We start from the raw sequence: 21,501 nt of genomic DNA on the forward strand, positions 1-21,501 counted from the left end.
ACAATCTGAGTGGGTTCTGTATAACTAGTACTTTTACTTTTGATACTTTAAGTACATTTTGATGCTGAAACTTTTGTACTTTTACTGTACTTTTGTACTTTTGTTCTGAATGCTTTTACTTGTCGTGGAGTAATTTCACAGTGTCGTATACTTTAACTGAAGTGAGAGAGTACTTCTTCAATCACTGCTCGAGTCAAGACAGGTGACTGGACTGGACTACGCCTTCCCACACATACTTGATTAAACACAAGGAATTATGGACTTAGCAATAATTACAATAATAATCTGTGAAGTCAGTTAGAGACTTACAGTATGAGCACACATTACATCCACATTTGTTTAATGCAAGTTTCTGTTCTGTTTAGCCACAATTTAAAGATGAGCATTAATGCTTTGATGCACCCATTCAGCTTTATTATCAATTTTACATTGCTTTAACCTGTTTTGGTTGTTTTTTTCATCTTGGTAACCAAAAGCGCCCAACCCAGCATGTTTAGTGATGCTTTTTCTTCCCTCAAGCTGAATGCAGTTTTATTTTCAACACAATGTGTCTTATAATATATAATTACATCAATGTAAGCTGACACTTCTGAGTCTTATCAAACAACAAGAACACTGATGATTCACTCATGTTCTCCAAAATGAGACCAGACCATTTTAAAGGCGTGTCTACAACGGCACCATCATTTGCACCATCCTGAAGAGTCTACATACATTTATTTACGAGGAAGCTCTTCTGGCTCAGGCAGTCAACACCTCCACCGTCAACACACAACACCCACCACGATCAGCAAGCCAGGTGAGGATTTTACACTTTTCTGTTATTGTATATAATTGAACTTTTAAAGTGGTCTGAATTGCATGAAAATGTTTGCATGAAGTCTTTTTAGTGTGAAATAATTTCTTAATCCTGCTAAACCGAATGATACATAGCAAACAAACATTGTTTGGACACAAAGTAGAGGACTGTAATTAGTATCTAATGATGCAAAACAAATATCTACATTTTTCCATCTCATGTAATATCGCAGGTATGCTTCTCAGGAATACTTACATCCTGAAAGGATTATATTGCAAGTAGCAGGAAAAAAAATCAAATGTATTCTACTTGTAGTCTGGATATTTTTTATTAAAATTTATATTGTTCACCATGATGCAAACTCATTTCATTACACAGTATAAATGAAGCAAGACAAAGGGATACCAATGTCCAATGGCAGTATTTTTAAAAGAAAAAATAAATAAATTATTGTATAATAAAACAATATAAGTGCATAAATAAGTAAAATTTAAATTGTCAATTGTAAGTAAGTAAGTAAGTTATTTGAAAAATATAAATAAAAAAATAAAAAAAATAAAAAAAAACGTATTAAAACAGATGTGAGGAAATTAAAATGTAGATGAAAGCTGATTGTGAAACAGTAGAAAACAAGGGATTTGACAGTTTGTCATCATAACATACTTATTATTTGATAAAATATATTTTCCAGAGGACCAAAGATTGAAAAACTACGGCAGAAAGAAAAACATGTTCAATGCATGGGCCATACTTGTGATATCTAACCATATTAAATATCCTAATTATTTTAAATCTTATAAAGAAAATCGATTAAAAATGATTCACAAAACATCTAAATGTGTCTGTTTCCAGTGCTTTGAGTTCATCCAAAACAATAACAAAACTTTTTTTTGACTGGCGTCTGTGGTTTGTCCTTCAGCTGGACACTTGTGGGGCTCTTGTCTCTTTTCATGATGCAGAAGTTTATTCTGGATGTGGACACTGGGGTGGATGATGCTCAGGGCATCATGGTGGCCCTGTCCGCCCCCAATGTGAAGATCTTGGGGATCACCTGCTGCCATGGCAACACACCCCTGGAGAACGTCCTCAAGAACACCCTGCGTGTCCTGAAAGTCTGCAACAAGCTGGATGTAAGTGTGTGGAAGGAGCCCATATCCATACAAGTTTGTTGTTCTCACTGTTTTGGGGTTTTGTAAGGGGTTTTATTACGGTAAAGTAATGAAAATATGACCCATAGATCCCAGTGTATCGTGGCTGCTCTGTGCCCCTGCTGGCCCGTAAACAACACGCCAGTGATTACCACGGGAAGGACGGACTGGGCGATGTCCCAGATCCAGAGGCCCCAGGCCTGGAACTGCTGCAGAAGAGAAAAGCTCCACAGGCCATCATCCAAATGGTGAAAGAGAACCCGGGAGAGGTGAGGCAAACACCTTAACCCTACTTGGGACTTTCCTTTGTGGGAGGTTTATTTGTTTGGCTCATAACAAGCTACTGGGAATCTCTAAAATATATATGAGAAGTCTACTCTGTAACATCATCATTTTTAAGGCCCAGTCACACCAGCATTTAAAACTTCATGGTGGAATCAGTTCAGGAAAAAGTACTCTCGTGGTGTGTTCACACCAAAAAACGAAACTAATTTTCATCCAAAGTTACTCAGGCTGGATACATTTTGGCTCAAACTATGATGATATCATTGCTAATATTTAGGATGAACTTTCGGCTGTATTAACACTTCAATTATAATAAAAAGTGCTGTTCATGTTTGAAGATTATCCTGCAGAACAATACATGTAAGCATCAGAAACGTGTGTTTTTCCCACAGAGCATATTTTCTGCAGTGATCCAAAATCCAATGCAAAAATCCCAAAAACCAATTCTCAATAGACCCCATGGTGATGCTAACTTCTGGGTTGGCTTACAAAAATGCTACATTGTATATACATGATACATATTTTTTCTTTATTAGGACAAAAAAAGGATCATACAAGACTGCACATGTTGCTTTGCTGTTGCCATCTACAGGTGATTCTCGTTGCCACGGCACCGCTCACTAACCTGGCTGTGGCGGTGCAGCTGGACCCTTCCCTCCCGAAGAAGCTGAAGTCAGTCTACATCATGGGAGGAAACATTGAATGTATGTTATCTGTTGTTAATTTTCAAATCTCTGTTATATTGTTCTCTGCACTTATTACTGAGAATGATGAATGTGTGTGTGTGCAGCCAGAGGAAACACCACAGTGTGTGGAGAGTTTAACTTCGTGGCTGACCCTGAGGCTGCCTACATCGTGTTGGACCGCTACACCTGCCCCACTTACATCGCCAGCTGGGAGTTCACCTGCAGGAACAGCCTGCCGTGGGTGAGGCTCAACAGCACTTACATATAATCACTTGCAATTAGCTTTGTCTAAACATTATTCATTTTTTTATACACAGGGTGTATCTGGATTGATAGAGAATTAAAATAAACACTGTCTGTGTCTTTCCCCAGTCTTTCTGTGACCAGTGGCTGTCCCAAAACACTGAGAAGGCCGCCTTTATGAAAAGGATCACAGCCCTCTCCATGAAGGTAAGAATGTACATCTAATTAACACCAACAACATGTCTGCACAAGTTAAGCTATGTATTGTTCTAAGAAGGGTTGTTGTGCACCACACCCTTTCAGCTGAATGCTCTGTACTCGTTAAAAAAAGTTTTTTCTGATCATTATACAGCATTTCATATGTGTTTAACATGGCTGCCACAAGTCTTTTTGTGGACACCGAACAGAATGTCCCCTCCAACCATCACCTCAAATCATGCTGGCAACAGCTAAATCTATTATAGCTAAAATCAACCAAAAGCCAAAAGTGAAAATATACACAACAAAAAAAGCACTGATAAGCATATTATTATTCAGATGTATAACTGTTAATAGTAAATCACTTGGTTTAAAAAAAAATCTAATTACAGAGTTCTAGAACACAGAGGAATAGTTAGAGGTATTTAATGACAGGTCACAAAATTTGAATGTTATGTTTAGTTGCGTTCTTGACCGATAAATTAAGAAATGACAAGTAATTTATGGTAGGCCAAAATTCTGGAATGTTAGCTTACCATTCTAGAACATTAGGTCACCATTCTAGAATGCTTAATAACAAGTGTTTTATGTTAGGTCACACTTATGTCATGTTAAGTTGCCATTGAGAATTGTCTGTACTGGAATGTTAAATTTGAGTTATACTGTGCTGTGAACTACAAGTATATAATAGTAGGTAGGGTTGTAGAATGTTCTAGAATGTTAAGCTACAGTTCTAGAATGTTAAGCTACAGTTCTAGAATGTTAAGTTAAAGTTCTAGAATGTTAAGCTACAGTTCTAGAATGTTAAGTTAAAGTTCTAGAATGTTAAACTACAGTTCTAGAATGTTAAGCTACAGTTCTAGAATGTTAAGTTCCAGTTCTAGAATGTTAAGTTAAAGTTCTAGAATGTTAAGATACAGTTCTAGAATGTTAAGTTAACGTTCTAGAATGTTAAGTTCCAGTTCTAGAATGTTAAGTTCCAGTTCTAGAATGTTAAGCTACAGTTCTAGAATGTTAAGTTAAAGTTCTAGAATGTTAAGTTAAAGTTCTAGAATGTTAAGCTCCAGTTCTAGAATGTTAAGTTAACGTTCTAGAATGTTAAGTTCCAGTTCTAGAATGTTAAGTTCCAGTTCTAGAATGTTAAACTACAGTTCTAGAATGTTAAGCTACAGTTCTAGAATGTTAAGTTACAGTTCTAGAATGTTAGGTGCACATTAACAGAGACTTGCTCTGACCCTGCAGGATGCTTTCAAGCAGAAATTCGTCTTAATCACTGTTGGAGCATCTGACATGAAAATCCTGTGAAAGTCTAATCTAGAATGTTAAATCCTTACGACAATAACAGGCCCTCTAGTGGCAGCAGCCTCCTCACAGCCTGTTTCTTTTATGATATATTGCATCTATCACAGAAAGCGAGGTCAGAAGAATATCAAAAGGAGGTCACAGAGGGAAAAGGATTCAATTCCTGCGACACGTACGCCGTGGCTGCCGCCATCGATGCCTCATTCATCACAGAGAGTGAGGAGGTGAGCATCTGCTGTTTTTATGTCTTTCGATTATGTCAGCTCAAATGGTGACCCATTAACGTCTTATGTTCCTCCACCAGGTTGCTGTGACAGTGGAGCTGGACGGGACCCAAACCCGAGGCATGATGGTGCTGGACTACATGGAGCTGCTGAATAAGACACACAAGGCTGTGATCATGAAGAAAGTTGATTTGGAGAAGATGAAGCAAATGTTCATGAATTCACTCAAGTAGAATGATACTGCAACTGTTTCATCAACATGAATAAAAATAACTTCATTCAACTTTTATTATAGTTGAGATTAAGAGAAACATAACAACCAAAAGAACAAATATAAAAACCCATTACCATACAAATGAGTTCCATACGAGCTACAATAAAAACAGTACTTTGAAATGTGTCTTTTCATATTTGCAATGTTTTTTTTTTTGTTATTGAATAATTTTATGTTTCTACATTTTTGGCACACAAGGTACTGAATCGCATCACTACCCTATAGACTAAAAGCATCCATGTTTTCTTCCAGGTGAGTTTTAATCTTTCCATGCAGAATTTGAATGCCTTTGGTCCTGTTTTAAATGTGAGATAATGGTGCGCCTCAGCCTCTTGTGGCCGAAATGAGTATTACAACAATAAACCCTTACATTCCGGACAATAAATAAATGGATCACAATAATTATTTTTTCTCACTGGCCTCTAAGGGTTTATATAGTACTCATTATTAAGCATGGACATTTATTGTTTTTGTGTTTCACATTCTTTGTTTTTAAAAGTGGCGGTCACAATTTTTTTATTGGTCTTGTTAGGTCAATAACCCCGCCCCCAGCCCTTGACAAAAGCAATTCATTGTTCAAGACAAACAAAGAATTGGTGAAACCAGTTTTTCTGGCAGAGAGCCAGTTCTTTTGCTGTCAAAATGCAAAGAACTGGTTCGAGTCCTGCCTGAGCTGCTTCTTAGTACTTTTAATGTGTGTTGCTTTGGGTGCTGGCTCACATACAATAGGTCATAAATCGAAGCAATTAAGGGCGAGCACACAATTTCTCTCCCTTTGCAGTATTTTCGGTTTTTATCATTGCAACATACCAGAAAATACACAAACATGCAGCTTTATAAAGGGATAGACATTTTATTGATGCACTGGAATCCCAAAAATCTGCATGAGATTACATTCAAACCAGTACAGATGGTTTACAGATGTTTGTTTCGTACTCACTGTTCCCTTTGGATGTAAGCTTTTATCCAACAGACCATTACTCGTCTATTAGATGGCTAAAAAAGGTTCTTGTTGATTATTACTACAGTATTTTGTAAATACTAGATGGACTGGTGGACTGATGCTGTTGTTCCTTTTAAAGCAGTAACCAATGTGTTTTCCATTACAGACAGCCTTAGAGGCACATATAATTACATCTTACAATACAAAACATACATTGTTGTAAAGTCAAAAATCTACTTCAAAGTTTAAACTACCACTTGAAATGTACCCATCTTCTCCCCCGAAGTCAACAACCGCTGCTATAACCAAAGATTAAAAAAAAAAGATATATATATATATATATATATATATAAGCATATATATATATATATACTAAGCATATATATATATATATATAAGCATATATATATATATATATATATATATGGTTTTTTTTTTACGACATTTCTGTAGGAACACATCCAGCTGGGGATGTGTTCCTGCCTGTTGCATAAGCGACGCCCCTGAATGCCCTAATGGCTTTTAAAAGGCTGCTCTGCAGTTAACGGCAGCCAGCAGCTCTCAATGCAGACAGCAGTAGACATCAGTCAAGCTCCGATCACCAGGTGAGTGTTTTAATGTTATTTCTGTTTCAAACCAGGGGCTTTTGACTGTAAGACTGTGGCTTTATCAAGTATGTCAACATATTTAACTCAACCTTTAAACTACAAAGAACAACCTTTAATTTATTTAATATTTTCCATTATTTGGGGCTGATGTTGTACAGACAGGGGAAGATAAGATTATTCATGGAGCCCCATTTCAACAATAAGGCATCTCAAATTGTTTTTTATTAGATATAAAAATGCATTTGTAGGATAAGAAATAAAAATTCAAAAGACAAAGATGATAAAACTAAGCTAAAATGTAATAAAAACAGAATAAATAAACACATAGAAAATGACAGTTAAGTGCAACATATGAATAAATACTTAAAACCTAGTGTATTCTAATTAAAGGCAGTGGCTTACTATTTAAAGCTTTGTTGCAGCAGACTTCAAATATATTTGGAGTGTGTCCCAGATCATGTGCTGCACAGAAACTGAACGCTGGGTCTTCATGTGTAGTTTGAAAACTTATTTACCAGACTATCTGAGAGGTTCATAACAAACAGTTTCGAAACTATTTGGTGCTTTTTATTCAAATGATAGTATTAAAAATACTATCACACCCCTTCTGCTTTGTTTAACATAAGCAGAAGGGGTGTGTGCAAAAGAGTCTTGTTTTTTTTCTTTTCATCAAGCAGAGGGCGTAAAATTCTGATTGTATAGGAATCTATGAGAAAATTGCCTTACTTCTCATTTGATTTTTTACCTCAGGAAACATTTTGAAAACTGTGAACACTGTCTGTTTCCCTCACTTAGTCTTTCTGTGACGAGTGGCTGTCCCAAAAAACTGATAAGGCCGACTTTATGAAAAAGATCAAAGTCTTTGACACCCAATGCATCCATTGATACCTACCATGTCATGATATCTCTGCCCTCAGAAAGGGGCCTCCAAAGCTATTTTTTATATCAAATCACAGCATGGATTTTTCAGCACATTTGCCGGCAAAAAATGTTGGCATTCTACATTTCCACATCACAAGGACCCCATCCAGTCACCACATCACACCAATCCTCCAGCAGCTCCACTGGCTCCCAATCACACACCGCATCCAGTACAAGACTCTACTGCTCACCTTCAAGGCCATTCACAACCTCGCCCCTCCCAACATGGTCTCACAGAAATCCGTGAAATAGCCACGGAATCACTCAAATTTCCGTGAAACTGACACGGATTTCACTACAATGCAAGTTAATGACAGTCATATCCCGTGGCTATTCCAACATACAAAGTGATTATGTACATTCACTGAGTGAATATTTAGAAAATAAAACATATATTTCTTGCTAGAAATGTGATCAAAATCCATTTTTATGCAGAAGTCAAAATATTGATTTTTTCACTAAAAATGAGAGAACTGTCCGCCCTGTTTGTTGTTCTGACCGCCGGGACCTTAAAAGTCATGTGACTTGGAACAAACCAATAGGAAAAAATATCCATGGAATAGCCACGGCATATGACTGTCATTAACTTGCATTGTAGCGAAATCCATGTCAGTTTCACGGAAATTTGAGTGATTCCGTGGCTATTCCACGGATTTTGAATTAAGCGAATCCGTGGCTATTTCACGGATTTCTGTGAGACCAGGTTCCCCCTCCATACCTCTCTGACCTCCTCCACATTGCCACACCCGCCCGCCCACTCAGATCTTCTTCCTCCACCCACCTCTCCGTCCCCCCTGCCCGTCTGGTTACCATGGGGAGCAGGGCTTTCAGTCGCTTTGCTCCCTTGCTCTGGAATTCCCTTCCCCCTTCCCTTCGCAACACCACATCTCTCAATCAATTCAAATCACAACTCAAGACTTACCTGTTCAGACTCGCTCACTCCATCTGATCCTACGCACAAACTCCCCTCCTTTATTGTTATTATTTATTTATTTGTATTTGTAAATGTTCTGATTTGTTTAGATTGTATGATGTGTATGATGTTCTGCATTGTTTTTTGTTTTTTTCCATGCTGTAAGGCGACCTTGAGTGCCTTGAAAGGCGCCCTATTAAATAAAATTAATTATTATATTATATATATAATAATAATAATAATAATAATAATAATAATAATAATAATAATAATAATAATAATAATATATATTATATATTATTATTATTTCCACAGAAACGTTGATATGAAATGATTATCTGACCCCGTTGACACTTGGTTTTAAAATAAATTATGGGTGATCGGATCACAATGGTCAGGGCTAAATACAAGTGTAAATCGGATCATTCAAACCACTTGCCGAGGTGGTTTAGAACGCATTCGACCACAGGCGTTTTGTAGAGTAAACACCAATGCATCCTGATGCATCATGAAAAAACATGCAGTCATCAACCATGCAGGCCATGTGGTGGTCGTTTTGTTGAAAGAGCTGCAACGGTCATGAAAATGGAGAGAAGCAGTGATGTATGTGGTTAGGGTGCTTGCGTGGGTGGGACTCGTATCATTACCAAGCCAAGAGAGCATCTAGCGAAAGAAGCAATGCCTGCAAGCTAGTTCAGGCAGGTAACTCAAGCTGTGCTGCCATAAACATGATATGCCCCCACTCCTCATACATCCTCCACCCAACACAGCCTCTATCCAATCTTTATCTATTTAAGATGAGAATAATCTTCAAGAACTCCCTCTGCCTGCCAATGCTGCTGCTGCTGCTGTCTGTATTGCCGATCACTCCTCAATACCTCATGTAACTGCTCAAGGAGTGAGACATGTTCTGCTGTTGTCAACATTTACTGCAGAACGTGAGTTGTCTGACTGAACTCAAGTTGTTGTTGTTATCCGACCTAAATGTGTGCAGGGCAGTTTCAACTTCTAGAGGAAGTGGCGTAGTAGGTAGAAACAAAATCGGAACACAAGTGGTCAGCTGGACACCCTTGGAGATGCAGGATACACACTCATCTGTCCACTTGTGATCCAATCGCCAAAGACACATTTTGAAACCAAGTGTAAAAAGGGTCTTTGTAATAAAACACTGTGATGCAACATGCCTTTTGTCAGGTGGTCCTCAGTTTGGCTGCTGGGTGGATAGTTGGATGGCACCAACCAACCCAGGACTTTTAATCAGTGTCTTGTTGTTCTTGTTGCATGGGAATGGCCTTCTTATACTATCATTATCATTAAAATGTATATGTTTTCTAAGCTGAGAGTACCAAACATCAGTAAGATTGTTGGCTTTATAAAGTTAGAACAACAAGCCGAAAGATGCTTTTCTTGTTGTTAATTGTAGGATGAAGAAGAAGCTGATCATTGATGCAGACGTCGGGGTGGATGATGCTCAGGCCATCATGGTGGCCATTGCTTCCCCTGATGTGGAGATTTTGGGGATCATCTGCTGCTTTGGCAACACACCCCTGGAAAACGTCCTTCAAAACACACTGCGTGTTCTGAAAATCTGCAACAGGCTGGATGTAAGTTGGTGTATGTTTTTGAGGCATGCTGACAGTTGTGACTTGGATTTAGTGAGTTAATGTCAGCAGCTGTGACACAATCTGTCACACTCCACAGATCCCAGTTTTCCGCGGCTGTTCAGGTCCACTGCTGGCCAATAAACGCCACGCCAGTGATTACCACGGGAAGGATGGGCTGGGCGACGTTCCAGATCCAGATGCTCCGGGCCTGGAGCTGCTGCAGAAGAGGAAAGGTGTTCCAGCCATGATCAAACTCATCAACCAAAACCCTGGAGAGGTGAGACAAATGCTTTTATTTTGACGGGTGGAGCGCCATGTTGGTGTGAGGTTTCTTATCTATTTTCTCTGTGTGCAGGTGACTCTGGTTGCTGTTGCGCCCCTCACTAACCTGGCTGTCGCTGTGCAACTGGATCCTGACCTCCCTAAGAAGCTGAAGTCGCTCTACATCATGGGAGGAAACGTTAACTGTATGTTACCTGCATTTCAAACCCAATTATCCCACCCAGCTCTGCCTCTGTGATCTCTAAAGATTTCTGACTGTGTGCAGCCAGAGGAAACACCACAGTGTGTGGAGAGTTTAACTTCGTGGCTGACCCTGAGGCTGCCTACGTCGTGTTGGACCGCTACACCTGCCCCACCTACATCGCCCCCTGGGAGTTCAGCTGCAGGAGCAGCCTGCCCTGGGTGAGGCTGAAATACATGTTTGACAAAGTTTTTGTTTAACATAAGCAGAAGGGGTGTGTGCAAAAGAGTCTTGTTTTTTTTTTTCATCAAGCAGAGGGCGTAAAATTCTGATTGTATAGGAATCTATGAGAAAATTGCCTTACTTCTCACTTGATTTTTTACCTCAGGAAACATTTTGAACACTGTCTGTTTCCCTCCCTTAGTCTTTCTGTGACGAGTGGCTGTCCCAAAAAACTGATAAGGCCGACTTTATGAAAAAGATCACAGCCGTCTCCATGAAGGTAAGAGTGTGCAGAAATGTGGGAGAAAGAAGTTCAACATCTGTGTTTGCGGTTGCAGCAGTGCAAGTGTTGCTTTAACTGCCTCCGTCACAAAATGTCTAAATGTTTCTTCTGCAGAAAGCGAGGTCAGAAGATTATGAAAAGGAGATCACAGAAGGAAAAGGGTTCAATTCCTGCGACACGTACGCCATGGCTGCAGCCATCGATGACTCGTTCATCATAGAGAGGGATGAGGTGAGCATCTGCTGCTTTTATGCCTTTAAAAACATGTCAGCTCAAATGTTTACACAACAACATCTTGTGTTCCTCCACCAGGTTGCTGTGACAGTGGAGCTGGAGGGGACCTACACCCGAGGCATGATGGTGCTGGACTACATGGAGCTGCTGAATAAGAAACACAAGGCTTACGTCATGAAAAAAGTTGACTTGGAGAAGATGAAGCAAATGTTCATGAATTCACTCAAGTAGAATGATACTGCAACTGTTTCATCAACATGAATAAAAATAACTTCATTCAACTTTTATTATAGTTGAGATTAAGAAAAACATAACAAACAAAAAAACACACATAAAAACCCATTACCATACAAATGAGTTCCATACGAGCTACAATAAAAACAGTAAAATGTTCATGAATTCACTGAAGTAGAATGCAACGAAAGAGAAAAACAAATAAAGGAAAAGTGAAAAAATCGTATATTTGTTAAGTTGTTGTTTTTTTATGTGGCTCATTGTCATTGTGTGGATGTTAATCAGGTCTCACCAGAGAAACACTTCCTTTTTCAAAAATTGCCTTCATGTGCAAAACATTGAAAGCAGGAGATTCCCTCACTGTCAGTTATTTTTGGGCGTTTACCAAATGTTGCAGAGCAGTGATAAGAGTAATGAAAATACAGCCAACAGAAAATCTTAGACATGTTAGTCATCTCAAAGTTGGCATAGTTTGTCTGTTTTTACCAAAAAAAAGCACAAAAGAAAAGAGTACAAATATAAAGAGTAATTTATCCCAATAACCTCATTTATGCACAAATTAACAAGAATGGAAGAATGGAACCATATATATGTATATAAAACAAAAGATTTTTAGTGGGAGGAGTAGCAGGAAGAGGAGGAGATGACACACTGTTATACAACTCCAAAATAACAACCCCTCCCCTCAGAGAGACACTTAACTTCACAGACTTTGTGGTATTTGGACAAACTTGTTGCTGAGACCGTCCTGATGGGTGAGTTTATCTCTCTGCTCTGCATTTGCTACACTGCATGTTTTCAACCTAGTTTTTCATTGATTATTTAAGAATGATTGATCAAGACTGCATGAAACAACAATGTGCAAAACTGGAGCAACATGATATGTTGATCCACGACATATTTGGTGTTTTCAGCAGCTGGAGTCATGCAGATGACTGACTTAGTATAGCAAGTATGCGCTAACAGTAGAATGTGTAGATGTGGCACATAATCACTCCAAAAGCTGTTTGGATTACAGAGGACAACATTCACAATTATCAGCTCACAGCAAGATTCAAGATTTATTCTTTTTTTATACGGTTATTGGTTGTGTTTGAGGATAAATGTTCCCATCTGAAGATAAAGAAAAAAATATCTTTTGGATACACATCAACCTCCTTTTCCCATTTCTTTCCAGGTAAGAGGAAGGTGATTCTTGATGTGGACACAGGGGTGGATGATGCTCAGGCCATCATGATCGCCCTCGCAGCCCCTAACGTGGAGATCTTGGGGATCACCTGCACACATGGCAACACAGGAGTGGAAAACGCCTGCAAGAACACACTCCGTGTCCTCAAAACCTGCAACAGGCTGGATGTAAGTGGTGCCATGTTCAAGCTTGTATGTGAAGTTGAGGAATCCTCGCAATAATCCTGTAATGCTCCACAGATCCCGGTGTACCGCGGCTGTGCAGAGCCTCTGCTGGCACGAAAACGCCATGCAGGAGATTTTCACGGAAAGGATGGACTTGGCGACGCCCCGGATCCAGACGCTCCTGGCCTGGAGCTGCTGCAGAAAAGAAAAGCTTCACAGGCCATCGTCAAGATGGTCAACCAAAACCCTGGAGAGGTGGGTAGATGGTGGAAATGTGTGTTTTAAGTGACGTGACAGGTTAATAGGGTCATTTTTTTAACTTACAGATATCACCGTGACACTTCCCCAGTTTGTTATTTACATTAAGACAATATTTTTTTTTGCATTACAAGTTTTCTCAAATGTAATGTTAAGATATACAAATTAGGTATTAACTTATTAAATATGCACTAATTTGCATATATTTCCAGGACATACATCTGAACATTGGATAAAGCAAATTTCGAAGTTATATATATATGTATATATATCACATAAAAGGTTTTCTACAGAAGGAAATTGGGATATCTCCTTTTATTTTTTCATAAATCAGAAAATTCTGTCAAAAGCCAAATAGTCAATTTTCGTCATGTTTTTAGGAAAAAAATGTATCAAGATTTGAATGATATATAGACAAACCTCTTTGTAAAAAACAAAATAAATTTAGGAATAAAACTGGTAAGTTTGGTGTCTGTAAGTGGAGCTGAAGTTGAGATTTATGGCTCTGAACATGCTCATTTTGATAAAACTGCCATTTGAAGGCAAAATATTAAATCTAATTTACAGCAACAACACTATAAAACATGTAAAACACATTATATTGTGCAGGAGAATGGGAGCTTTCTAACGATGCCTGTGATGACGAGGTTTATAGCTGTACTACATGCTGCGATAGAATGCTACTTTTAGAGAATTTAGGAAAAAATTACAAAATATAGTAAAATATACACCTAAATGTTTGTTTTTGATGTTTTCTTTCCGCTATTGTGAAAGATGGCACATGCACAGGGGTTAAAGGTTATGCTGCACTGACTGTTTTTCTCTCATTTGGCCCGCATGCAGGTGGTTCTGGTTGCTACAGCACCACTCACTAACCTGGCTGTTGCTGTGCAAACCAACCCTCACTTCCATAAGAACCTGAAGGGACTCTACATCATGGGAGGAAACACTGAATGTATGTATCTGTTTATTAACATCCACTGGGAATGTTAAACTCTGTGTGCAAATGTAGAGAATGTATTGTGTGTGCGTTTGTGTGTGCAGCCAGAGGAAACACCACAGTGTGTGGAGAGTTTAACTTCGTGGCTGACCCTGAGGCGGCCTACGTCGTGTTGGACCGCTACACCTGCCCCACCTACATCGCCACCTGGGAGTTCAGCTGCAGGAACAGCCTGCCGTGGGTCTGTAATCAGTTTGTTAGAAGAATTTAGATTGCGACACAACTTGAAATTGATCATCTAGACCACATAATTGAAAACATTACTGCATGACTCACTTCCTGTCTTTTTTTCTCGCTCAGTCTTTCTGCGACACTTGGCTGGCCCAGGACACAGAGAAGGCTCGCTTCATGGAGAAGATTTACAGCCACACCAGGAAGGTTCGTCAACGGGCCCCTGGGCACACACACTTTGTGCACTTTTTGCATTTTATTGTTGTCATTGTGCATTTTTAAAAATAGTTTTGTGTCTCTTTTTATTTCTGTTGCTTTTATCTTATCTTTTTTTTTTGATAACTTTGTCTCTCTTTGGGTGTATATTTTTGTCCTTTTTGGTCGTATTGCGTTTCTTTGTTTCATTTGGGGTCTTTATCTTAATCATTTTAATTAGTCAGTCATTTTGTGTCTTTTTTTTGCATCTTTGTAATTGCTTTGTGTCCTTGTCTGGTCATTTGGTATCTCTTTATAGTCATTTTGTGTCTTTTTCGGTTCTTCTGTGGCTGTTTATAGTAATTCTATCTCTTTTGGGGTTATTTTTTGCACCTTTCTAGTTGTTTTGTTTCTGTTTGTAGTCATTTGTGTCTTTTAAAAAAATATATTTTTGTTAATGTTTGCATCTTTGCAGTTGTTATACATACTTTTCTGTTCATCTGGTGTCTTTTATGGCTGTTTTGTGTCTTTTTGTAGTCATTTTTTATCTTTTTGGTCCCTTCCCAAAATAATTCAGGATAAATCTCATGCATGCCTCACTTGTTGTCTCTGCAGATGGTCCAGACTGACCGGTATCAGAAGGAGCTGGTGTCAGGACCCGGGTTCAACTCCTGCGACACTTATGCTTTGGCCGCAGCCATCGACGACGATCTGTTGACGGAGAGTGAAGAGGTACAAAACTGCTTCCATTCCCTTTAATATCTACACATTCAGTCAGTTCCACCAGAAACACAACTTCTGCTCCTCCTCTTCCAGGTTGCAGTGACGGTAGAGTTGGAGGGGACCCACACCCGAGGCATGATGGTCCTGGACTACTTGGGCCTGCTGAAGAAGAAACACAAGGTCGTCATCATGAAGAAAATTGATCAGGAGAAGTTCAAACAGTTGTTGATGAATGCACTGAAATAGCCTGACATCTCTGAGCCAGACAGATTTTATATACCACTCTTTCGTAATAATTCCAAATTACCATTGAGTATTTTTGGTTTCTGGGCTTCTATAATATCCTAAGAACCACATTTTTTAATGTCAGGGATGTTTTTGTTACATTACTGATTGTTTTTTTTTCTGCCTGCAACGATCAAATAATGAAAGATAACAAATTAATTAATTAATTTAATCTTGAAATCATCATCTGTGAACAGTATATGCATGTACAAAACTTCAATGTATTTTACTGCTTCTTTCTCAAAATAAATTCAAATAAATGAGCTGAAAAAAAATATTTTTATTATTTCAGAACATTCTGTATTTCCCTATGATTAAAGGTTCTATGTATATCTTTTTTACATGTGTTATATTGCCAATTTCTGAACAGACTGCAACATAACTAAAAAACGGATTCCTTTCCTGATTTTGTCAATTGCCTGTAACAGCCAGTGGGCTGATTTCTCTGTAAAAGACTTCAGCTAAAAAACTTAAGCCGTAGGATTTGATGTTTATGCAATGCTCCCCAGTACTTCCATTAAGTGGTTTAGAGCGAATAAACAAAGCTCTATGATTGTACTTTGGTCAGCAAAAGGCAGTGTAATGTATTGCTGTAGGCTAATCTATCAGTAGAGAGAAGGGAAGAGAGAAAACAACAAAAAAAGAGGTTGCTTATCATAGATTTTGGTCACCCATGAGAGAAAATGGAGAGAAGTCTTTTAGGAATTGGATTCAATTGGGCAACTTAAAATTGTTCTTTCATGTAAGAGGAATCAGCTGATCAGTCATGGGAGTTAAATGTTCACTATGTCAGGAAAAATCATTTCTATATTCCATGTTACAAAAAACAGAAATTGAATGTAAAGACAAAGGATCACACCATGAATTAAAAAACATCTAATAAGAGTTTTCAGTGACAAAGAGTCTCATAAAGAGGCCCCCCGTGTGCATCTGCATTGTCGTATGAACCAGAAGCATCAATGTAATAATAGCTTGTAATGTTCCAGCATTATAATGAGAATCATGTGCAACAATATCAACATCAAGAGCGCCACTGTGAGGCCTTTTATGACATAATGTTGTGGCAAGAGCCAACATCCAGTTAGGACTCGTGATAGGATGGCATTTATTATTTCGGGAAGTAAAACTGAGGCAGCCTGAGTTAATAAAACCTTTTATTGAAAGTGCTTTGGAATGTACACTTTAAGAAAAAAAGAAAAGGAAAAAAAGTTTCCGTCACATGTTCCTCCACTTTCCTTTTTCTCTTCAATAAGCAGGGTTTTTTCAGTCTCTTTTTTTTATAAGAAAACTCAAAGAAACAAAGCAAATTTTTTTCCTCTTCAGAAACAATCATCTGTGTATATATTACAACCTGCCAGAACAATATTTACAAATCATACAAAAAGAACAACAATAAAAGCTGTATATCATCCGTCCAACTGTTTCTGCAACTAGTCCAAACACATCCCTGTTCCCTGACTTCAGAGCTCAAAATAAGAGCCAAACGGAAAATCAACAGAGTCAATTGAGAGTCAAACAACAGTCAAGCAGCTCAGCATCAAACAGCCCAGTGTCCCGGTTTACTGAGAGGCAGCCAGAGTCCTTCCCAACCAGATGCTGACTGACGGAAGCTGGAAATGGATTCGTTGTCACCTAGATGTGAGCTGAAAACAGATTCTGAGTCGGCCTGGAGCCAAGTAGTGTCCAATTTCAGAGAGGAACTGGTCCTACTGGACTCTGTGCTTGTAAAACCAGCAGAGACCCTTTGTGAAATTCCAGCCCAGAGAGACGGAGAGGATGTAGATGAGGCCGAGCAGAGCGAAGGGGTAGAGCAGCAACACTGTGTTCTTCAGGAAGGGTAGAGCTGTGTGGATCACACGAGACAAATGTGTCAACAAACTAACAGACAGCAAAGACTTTGTGCCAACATTACAGATATATAAAGTGACTAGAGTCCTACTTTTTGTGTCCTACTTCAACTTCCCATCTTAACAGAAAATAAACCAGAACTCCTGCATGCAACCTGGTCTCACAGGAATCCGTGAAATAGCCACGGAATCACTCAAATTTCCGTGAAACTGACACGGATTTTGCTACAATGCAAGTTAATGACAGTCATATCCCGTGGCTATTCCAACATACAAAGTGATTATGTACATTCACTGAGTGAATATTTAGAAAATAAAACATATATTTCTCGCTAGAAATGTGATCAAAATCCATTTTTATACAGAAACTAAGTCAAAATATTGATTGTGTCCGCCATGTTTTTTGTTCTGACCGCCGGGACCTTGAAAGTCATGTGACTTGGAACAAACCAATAGGAAAAAATATCCATGGAATAGCCACGGGATATGACTGTCATTAACTTGCATTGTAGCGAAATCCGTGTCAGTTTCACGGAAATTTGAGTGATTCCGTGGCTATTCCACGGATTTTGAGTTAAGCGAATCCGTGGCTATTTCACGGATTCCTGTGAGACCAGGTTCCCTGCATGTATAACCCAATTATGTGCCAAACACAAGATCCAGAAACTGTATATTCACTGCAATACTTTATAGTTAAAATGCTTAAAAAATGATCCAGCTCGGTGTATTTCAATGGGACTTACCGTTGTACCCTAAGAATGTGATGTAGAGATAATAACCAATGGCCACCAGCCACAGTGTGTTCCCAAAAAAGTATCCCACGAACCAGTCGGAGTTTATGACCACAATATCTGAAACGCACACAAAAAAGAGGCAGGTGTAATCAAAAGAGGGTTAATTTCACTGCAGTCACACGATTATTATGAGTTTTAATTTTTTGTTGATGAAGTAAACTAAAGAGGTTGTACAGCTCGCTGTCTTTTGCTTTTTCCAAATAAATAAAGTCACATATTGGGTCCAGCTTTTTTTTACACCATCAATATATCAGTTCGTATTTATATTTCATAATAGAAAAGGGGTGATCAATATAAATGTTGAACATTAAGGTCTCGTAAATTAATCTATTATCTATTTGTTTTACACTGTTTTGTTTATTTACATTTAAAGGACACACATGAATCTTTGAAAAACATATTTTTTACCAAATGAATTCAGTCCATCAATTGACATGCAAACAAAACTCTAGTGTCTTTTTTTAATTAATTGACATTTATGTCCTATTAAATAAAAACCTTATAAATTGTTGATTGTTATAATCACATTTTTTAACACACAATTTTAAACATATGAACAATGTAGAACAGTGAATAGCCCTGAGGCCTTTCTGTTTGCATTTAACAAATAAAATAACTGTGGTAAAAGATCATTTTATGCCTTGAATTGGATGATGTCATTTCAGATGTGCTGATATAACTCAGACAGAGTCACAAGCTACTCACGGTTGATGAAGAAGAGCTGCAAGAAATGCAGGATGACGAGAAGCGGGTAGAAGGCATTGAGGTGAACATCAAACGCGTAGCCCCACTCCACATCGTACTCTCTGCTGGGATGTTTTAGCAGGTACTTGTTGGTGATAACCCTGGAAAAACATACAAAATAATATATCAGAAGCAATAAAGGGTACATCTTAGAGTCCTTTTACCATTTGGAGTTCAATTTCAACTATAGAAAATAAGACATTTATGCACAAAAACATGCCTAAATAACAAAAAAATTATGAAAATACCATTTATTATTTCCATCTCAACTAGTCAAACCTTCTACTCACCACATAAGAGTTGATATGAGAAGACCAACTCCTATACAGTCAACAAAGACCACCCACAGCAGCAGCGTTAGGGTTTCAACAGCTCCCATATCCAGCACCAGACCAAAGCCTATTGTTGACACTGCAGAGGAAAAGGGGGACTGTTAAGTAATTGTAGTAAAGCGAGAACATCAGTGAAAACATTCACCTGAGTCCAGACTTACCACATAGCACGATGCTGAGCAAGACCAGAAAGGCAGGGTCGTCTCTCGCCCATTGGTCCTTGGTTTGTTTCCTGTAGTGGAAGTTGCGGTAGACTCTCTGTGGTGACGTAAATAAGTAAAGCATCTGCCACAAAGCAAATTCAAAGTCCATCTGTCTGAAGTGGAGCAGCCGTCGCAGGTACTTGTAGCGCTTGGCACCTGCCGTGTGACGCGCGGCATCCCTGGTACCGAGGCCGCCGTTGCTGGAAGTGGTCGGCAACATGGTGCTGGATTTCAGGTGAAAAAGGAGAAAGAAAAGAAGATGGAGAACAAGAAAGAATTAAATTAGAATTTAGATTAGATTAGAATTAAATTGCTGCACACATCCTGAGGAAGTGAGGAATAGTAACAAATATTAAATAGAACACCCTGCCTGACACAGTTAAACATGGCCACATCAGTAGCCATTTTAAAAAACAGATTAAAAACCTATCTTTTTTCAACAGCATTCGGTTGAACTGTGTGTGTACATGTGTGGTTGTGGGAGTGGGTGCACATGTGTGAGTAAGTAAGTGTATATGTGGTGAAAATGGCATAGCTTGTCTACCTGCACTCTTCAATTAGTTTGAAATTGATTTTTTTTTTTAATTGTTTGTTTTTCTGTGTTTTGTTTTGTTTTTTAACTGTAATTATATATATACATTGTGAAGCACATTGAGTCTGCCTTGTGCATGAAATGCGCTCTATAAATAAAGTTGAGTTGAATTGAATAAATGACTGTAACTATGATAAGCAAGGCAATATAACCTTTCAAAAGTTGCATGTAATTATCAAACTTTAAAGCATTATTTTGTATGGTGTGTTTGGACAAAATAAAAACACTGGCAGTTTTGGGATTAAGGGTTTCTAGAATAAGAGAATAGCTTACATTTGGTTGAGCTGACATGATGTTTTTAAATTGCTTAGCTGTGCCACAACTGTGCTACTAATTCAGAGAGAAGTCACTATCTAGTCTTGTGGCTCCATTATGACAGTTTTACGAAAAGAAACACAATCGTGTATCTCCGATTTCTATAATACACCCTCTAAATTTGTTACATGTGTCCTTTAACTTAAATTCACTTTAAATTATCAAACATTGTTTCTGAAACAGCTTAAAAAAGAATGACAACACAGAAACAGAGGATGCTATTACAATCTTATGCTACATTTGGACTAGGGTGCCACAAAAACCTCTAAATTACGCACATGTAACATTATATTTAAACTAATAACACAGTAAACTACTGCACAGTAACAGGTTTACCCCCAACAAGCATTTATATATGTAATTTCCTTATAAATTGACCATGTTAGCTCGATGCTAACCTGTCCAATAAGAAGACGAGGCCTGGTCAGGCTTAGTTGTAATAGACCTGATAAACGCTCGCTGCGTTATTAACGATTTGGTTTTTTTAGCAAAAAATCTGATCGTGTTTACTCTGAATGGTATTTACCTGTTTTGCTGTACTCCTATACAGGAGATAGCACCAACTTTCTCTTTTCTGTAGCTGTTTGTAGATGCTTCCTGAACTGTCGCGAAAACGAACACGTAGCTACTTCCGGTATCAGCCGGTGCATCATGGGAAATGTAGTCGGATGTGAAAGCGCACAAAAAGCCCAATTTAGAAATAATTAAGAAAAAGAATATGTATCAAATATAATGTATATAAATATTGAAAATATAAAAGAAAACAAATACATAACACATAAATCCAAACAGGAAAAGGCAAACAACAGTAATAGCAGTTTAAAAAAAATAAATTCTATGATTAAAAAAATAGATTATATGGTTTGTATGCTATTTTTTTCTGTGATGTAAACCAATTTTGTGTATACACTTTATTTCCAGTACAGCAAGTCACTGAATGTACACAATCAATAATTAAATAAATGCAGCAAGACTGTGGTTTATACTTATTTATAGAACTCCACATGTAAACATCAAAGTATACATATAGATCCATGTATTACATTCTATGGGTGGTGCGGCTGAAAATATCAGATACATACAACTGAAAAGAGAAGCAGTCGTG

General features: G+C 38.2%; 4 protein-coding genes across 4 annotated transcripts; 3 read left to right on the forward strand and 1 right to left on the reverse strand.

The window, feature by feature from the left end:
• The first annotated feature begins 1,549 nt into the window (after positions 1 to 1,549).
• Positions 1,550 to 5,248, forward strand: LOC131963050 (inosine-uridine preferring nucleoside hydrolase-like). The gene is made up of 7 exons (XM_059328184.1): positions 1,550 to 1,929; positions 2,037 to 2,216; positions 2,825 to 2,936; positions 3,023 to 3,159; positions 3,291 to 3,368; positions 4,769 to 4,885; positions 4,966 to 5,248. The coding sequence occupies exons 1-7, from the start codon at positions 1,750 to 1,752 to the stop codon at positions 5,116 to 5,118; spliced, it is 957 nt and encodes a 318-aa protein (XP_059184167.1). The 5' UTR covers positions 1,550 to 1,749; the 3' UTR covers positions 5,119 to 5,248.
• A 4,720-nt stretch (positions 5,249 to 9,968) lies between these two features.
• On the forward strand, positions 9,969 to 11,704 carry LOC131963058 (inosine-uridine preferring nucleoside hydrolase-like). Its single transcript, XM_059328192.1, has 7 exons — positions 9,969 to 10,148; positions 10,246 to 10,425; positions 10,504 to 10,615; positions 10,696 to 10,832; positions 11,036 to 11,113; positions 11,231 to 11,347; positions 11,429 to 11,704. Exons 1-7 carry the CDS (start codon positions 9,969 to 9,971, stop codon positions 11,579 to 11,581), a joined length of 957 nt encoding a protein of 318 aa, XP_059184175.1. The 3' UTR covers positions 11,582 to 11,704.
• A 604-nt stretch (positions 11,705 to 12,308) lies between these two features.
• LOC131963030 (nucleoside hydrolase-like) lies at positions 12,309 to 15,836 on the forward strand. The gene is made up of 8 exons (XM_059328162.1): positions 12,309 to 12,339; positions 12,762 to 12,940; positions 13,013 to 13,192; positions 14,039 to 14,150; positions 14,240 to 14,376; positions 14,496 to 14,573; positions 15,177 to 15,293; positions 15,378 to 15,836. Exons 1-8 carry the CDS (start codon positions 12,336 to 12,338, stop codon positions 15,528 to 15,530), a joined length of 960 nt encoding a protein of 319 aa, XP_059184145.1. The 5' UTR covers positions 12,309 to 12,335; the 3' UTR covers positions 15,531 to 15,836.
• Positions 15,837 to 16,706: 870 nt separating this feature from the next.
• Positions 16,707 to 21,014, reverse strand: unc50 (unc-50 homolog (C. elegans)). Its single transcript, XM_059328036.1, has 6 exons — positions 20,923 to 21,014; positions 19,448 to 19,713; positions 19,245 to 19,365; positions 18,916 to 19,055; positions 18,160 to 18,267; positions 16,707 to 17,412 (listed from the first exon to the last, which is right to left on the reverse strand). The coding sequence occupies exons 2-6, from the start codon at positions 19,707 to 19,709 to the stop codon at positions 17,276 to 17,278; spliced, it is 768 nt and encodes a 255-aa protein (XP_059184019.1). The 5' UTR covers positions 19,710 to 19,713; positions 20,923 to 21,014; the 3' UTR covers positions 16,707 to 17,275.
• Positions 21,015 to 21,501: the final 487 nt, after the last annotated feature.

Source organism: Centropristis striata, chromosome 24 (assembly GCF_030273125.1).
Source record: "Centropristis striata isolate RG_2023a ecotype Rhode Island chromosome 24, C.striata_1.0, whole genome shotgun sequence".
Lineage (NCBI taxonomy): Eukaryota > Metazoa > Chordata > Actinopteri > Perciformes > Serranidae > Centropristis > Centropristis striata.

Excerpts from the sequence above, each read along its gene's own strand:
- LOC131963050 (XM_059328184.1), top strand. The coding sequence starts at position 1,750 with ATGATGCAGAAGTTTATTCTGGATGTGGACACTGGGGTGGATGATGCT. Across the intron at positions 3,160-3,290 it reads GCAGGAACAGCCTGCCGTGG|TCTTTCTGTGACCAGTGGCT; the intron begins GTGAGGCTCAAC and ends GTCTTTCCCCAG. Across the intron at positions 3,369-4,768 it reads TCACAGCCCTCTCCATGAAG|AAAGCGAGGTCAGAAGAATA; the intron begins GTAAGAATGTAC and ends CATCTATCACAG.
- LOC131963058 (XM_059328192.1), top strand. The coding sequence starts at position 9,969 with ATGAAGAAGAAGCTGATCATTGATGCAGACGTCGGGGTGGATGATGCT. Across the intron at positions 10,149-10,245 it reads AAATCTGCAACAGGCTGGAT|ATCCCAGTTTTCCGCGGCTG; the intron begins GTAAGTTGGTGT and ends CACACTCCACAG. Across the intron at positions 11,348-11,428 it reads TCATCATAGAGAGGGATGAG|GTTGCTGTGACAGTGGAGCT; the intron begins GTGAGCATCTGC and ends TTCCTCCACCAG.
- LOC131963030 (XM_059328162.1), top strand. Across the intron at positions 12,941-13,012 it reads AAACCTGCAACAGGCTGGAT|ATCCCGGTGTACCGCGGCTG; the intron begins GTAAGTGGTGCC and ends AATGCTCCACAG. Across the intron at positions 15,294-15,377 it reads TGTTGACGGAGAGTGAAGAG|GTTGCAGTGACGGTAGAGTT; the intron begins GTACAAAACTGC and ends CTCCTCTTCCAG.
- unc50 (XM_059328036.1), bottom strand. The coding sequence starts at position 19,709 with ATGTTGCCGACCACTTCCAGCAACGGCGGCCTCGGTACCAGGGATGCC. Across the intron at positions 19,056-19,244 it reads CTCATATCAACTCTTATGTG|GGTTATCACCAACAAGTACC; the intron begins GTGAGTAGAAGG and ends ATGTTTTTCCAG. Across the intron at positions 17,413-18,159 it reads CACATTCTTAGGGTACAACG|CTCTACCCTTCCTGAAGAAC; the intron begins GTAAGTCCCATT and ends TGATCCACACAG.